The 2,402-nt window shown below is 53.3% G+C and overlaps 1 protein-coding gene across 1 annotated transcript in view; it reads left to right on the plus strand.

The window, feature by feature from the left end:
• The window catches only part of LOC104510448 (probable E3 ubiquitin-protein ligase DTX2), a gene marked incomplete at its 3' end in the record, with an annotated part of 6,397 nt that extends 5,629 nt beyond the window's left edge, over positions 1-768 (plus strand). The window contains exon 2 of the mRNA XM_010152697.1: positions 183-768. Within this exon, the coding sequence (XP_010150999.1) occupies positions 183-768 (586 nt within the window). The remainder of the gene's footprint in view (positions 1-182) is intronic.
• Positions 769-2,402: the final 1,634 nt, after the last annotated feature.

The following is a 2,402-nucleotide window of genomic DNA, read 5'->3' on the forward strand; positions in this document are numbered from 1 at the left end:
CTGAGCTTCGCGAGCAAACACAGCCCAGTCAGGAAGTCTGTTAGTGCCCCTGCCGAGGGAGAGGTGAGGAAGGCCACCCTGATGCAGATACCGCGGATCCGTGCAGAAACAAGTCCTTGAGACAAGCTCTTACTTCTCTGCCCACAGAATGATTTGTTTTGTTTCTCCCCCTCCCCACACAGGGACGATGCGGGCCGTCCGCAGGAACCTCTTCCCTGCGGACTCTGCCGCCGGGCAGGGCATCGTCTGGGAGTGGCAGAACGACGAAGGCGGGTGGTCCCCCTACGAGATGAACGTCTGTGTGTTCCTGGAGGAAGCCCATGCCACGAACCACCAGCGAGTAGACCTTGGGCCCTTGGGCTACAACTACGAAGTTGACTTTGTGGCTCAAGTCCAGACCAACAAGACCACGAGGTTCCGCCGTGGCATTCAGAGGCGCTTGGACACCCCGTATCCGGTGACGGCTTCCCCGATGCCCCATCAAGCCGGGGCGCCTTGTTCCTGCCAGCAGTGCTGGCTGAATGGTGGGAGTGGTCCCATCACCACGCGCTACCGCCACTCCATGATAAACTTTCCCAACTCTTCCGCCACTCATCAGGTTTCCGGTAGGACAGCATCAGTAAGTTCTTCCAGCGTTGGCTTCGTGCCCTACAACAAACCGACTTTGTCTGGAGCAAGGTCAACACCGAAACTCAATGCACAGAGCACCTGGGCTTTGCCTCAAGCTGGGGGCCCCAGCACAGGACTGTCTGCGTCTAATGGAGCCAGGTACAGACCTAATTCACCTTTAAATACTGTGCATATGTCCAAGAGACCCTTCTGTGCTCAGGTTTTCATTATCTGGGAGTCTCTCTGTCCTAGAGGACTTTACAAGGGTCTTTCCCTGGACTGAGGGGAGTGTTTGTACCTTTCTGTCCCATACAGTGGATGAGAAGGCTTCTCCTCTGCTTTTCCTTTCTTTTCTCCCACCTGGAAGTCTAGTCTCTGTCTAATAGTCTTCCTGAGCCACTGGAGAAAGCAGTCAGGTTGAGATAATGCAGGTTTGAGGGAATTAAAGGTGATTGGTGGCATTTCTGGTTACACTTAAAACAACTTTGAGAGGGACTGAGTGAATGAAAAGGAGATTGTGAACACCCTTATTAAGTTAGAAATAATGCAGTAAACAGAGTGGAAAGCTGCTCTGTGTTCAAAGCCCTTTCCCTTCAAGGAGGAACCACAGGACTCGCTGTGTGTGGCTGAGACCTTGTGGGTACTTGACAAAATCAGGGAGTCCCTATTTTTAAGGTGAACAAGGAGGGAGAGAAACAACCCTAAGACATAGATTTCGTCAAGGATTTTTTAAATGCATTGTGGAGATGTTTAGAAAACCAAATCAGTACCTTCCCCTTCCTTTGATACCTTGAACCATAGCGATCTCTCTGTATGAAATCCGTGGGGTGACACTAGCAGTTTGAGCGGTGTCGGGGCTATTCATCAGGCTAAATGGTAATGCATAGCGGAGATGCCACTGGATAATCGTGGAAGGGGTTCATTTTGCACATGTTGAGGGGTGTGGGGCTTCGCAGTTGCAGTGTTGGAGGACTGGAAGCACAAGCAGGACTGCTAGTGAGGTAAAGTCCAGCTAAGCCTCGTGTTGTGAGGGTTGTTTGCTGTGTCCTTTCCCTTTCTTCAGTGACCCTCTCCCGGCTGGGTGCTCAGGGTGGGCTCTGGCTCTCTGGAGGCAGCTAGTTTGAAGGAAGGACTGGAAGTTGGCATGTTGCTAGCTGAAGTCTAGCTTTCCTCACCTCTTTGAGCTGTCACCCCTCAAACACTCCAGCTTGTATGGATGGGTCACCCGTGCTGGCTGCTGATCTGTTTTCCCGTAGCTCTTCTCTGACAGGGCTGAAAGCGGTGTGCATCTCGCAGTCCAGGATTTCAGCTCCCGTTGGTGCGTGGCTGGGGGAGAGCTCTGTTTGCACCTTGCTGCTGCGGAAGGAAGGGCTTCGCTTCTCTCCCGGTCTTTCGGCTGCTGCCAGCGGAATGAAAAGCCAAGGGTCATGGGCTGACATCTCAGCTCCTCTCCGCAGGGCTGTGGCACTGGGCTCCAGCAGGGATTTTGGGGCTGGGAGAGATCAGTGTCACCCTTGCAAAGTGGGGCACTACCCTCCTGGTTCTTGTAGGATGGCCTCTGCGAAGCCTGGACACCCGAACCAAGCCAGGTCGCCAGTGGTGGGCTTTCAGGCTCTCCCTCTGTGCAATCCCTTGCTAGCAGAGGTCTCTGGCCTGTCTGGTGATAATGCTTGCACCAAGTATCTCCCAGCATTAGACTGAGGACTGAGCAGGGGCTGTCTGACTGCTCCCTCCGTTTGTAAACGGCTGGAAGTGTACGGAGCAGTACATACATTTCACCATAAACGATCCAG

This window comes from Eurypyga helias, unplaced genomic scaffold, assembly GCF_000690775.1.
Source record: "Eurypyga helias isolate BGI_N326 unplaced genomic scaffold, ASM69077v1 scaffold15945, whole genome shotgun sequence".
NCBI classification, from domain to species: Eukaryota; Metazoa; Chordata; class Aves; order Eurypygiformes; family Eurypygidae; genus Eurypyga; species Eurypyga helias.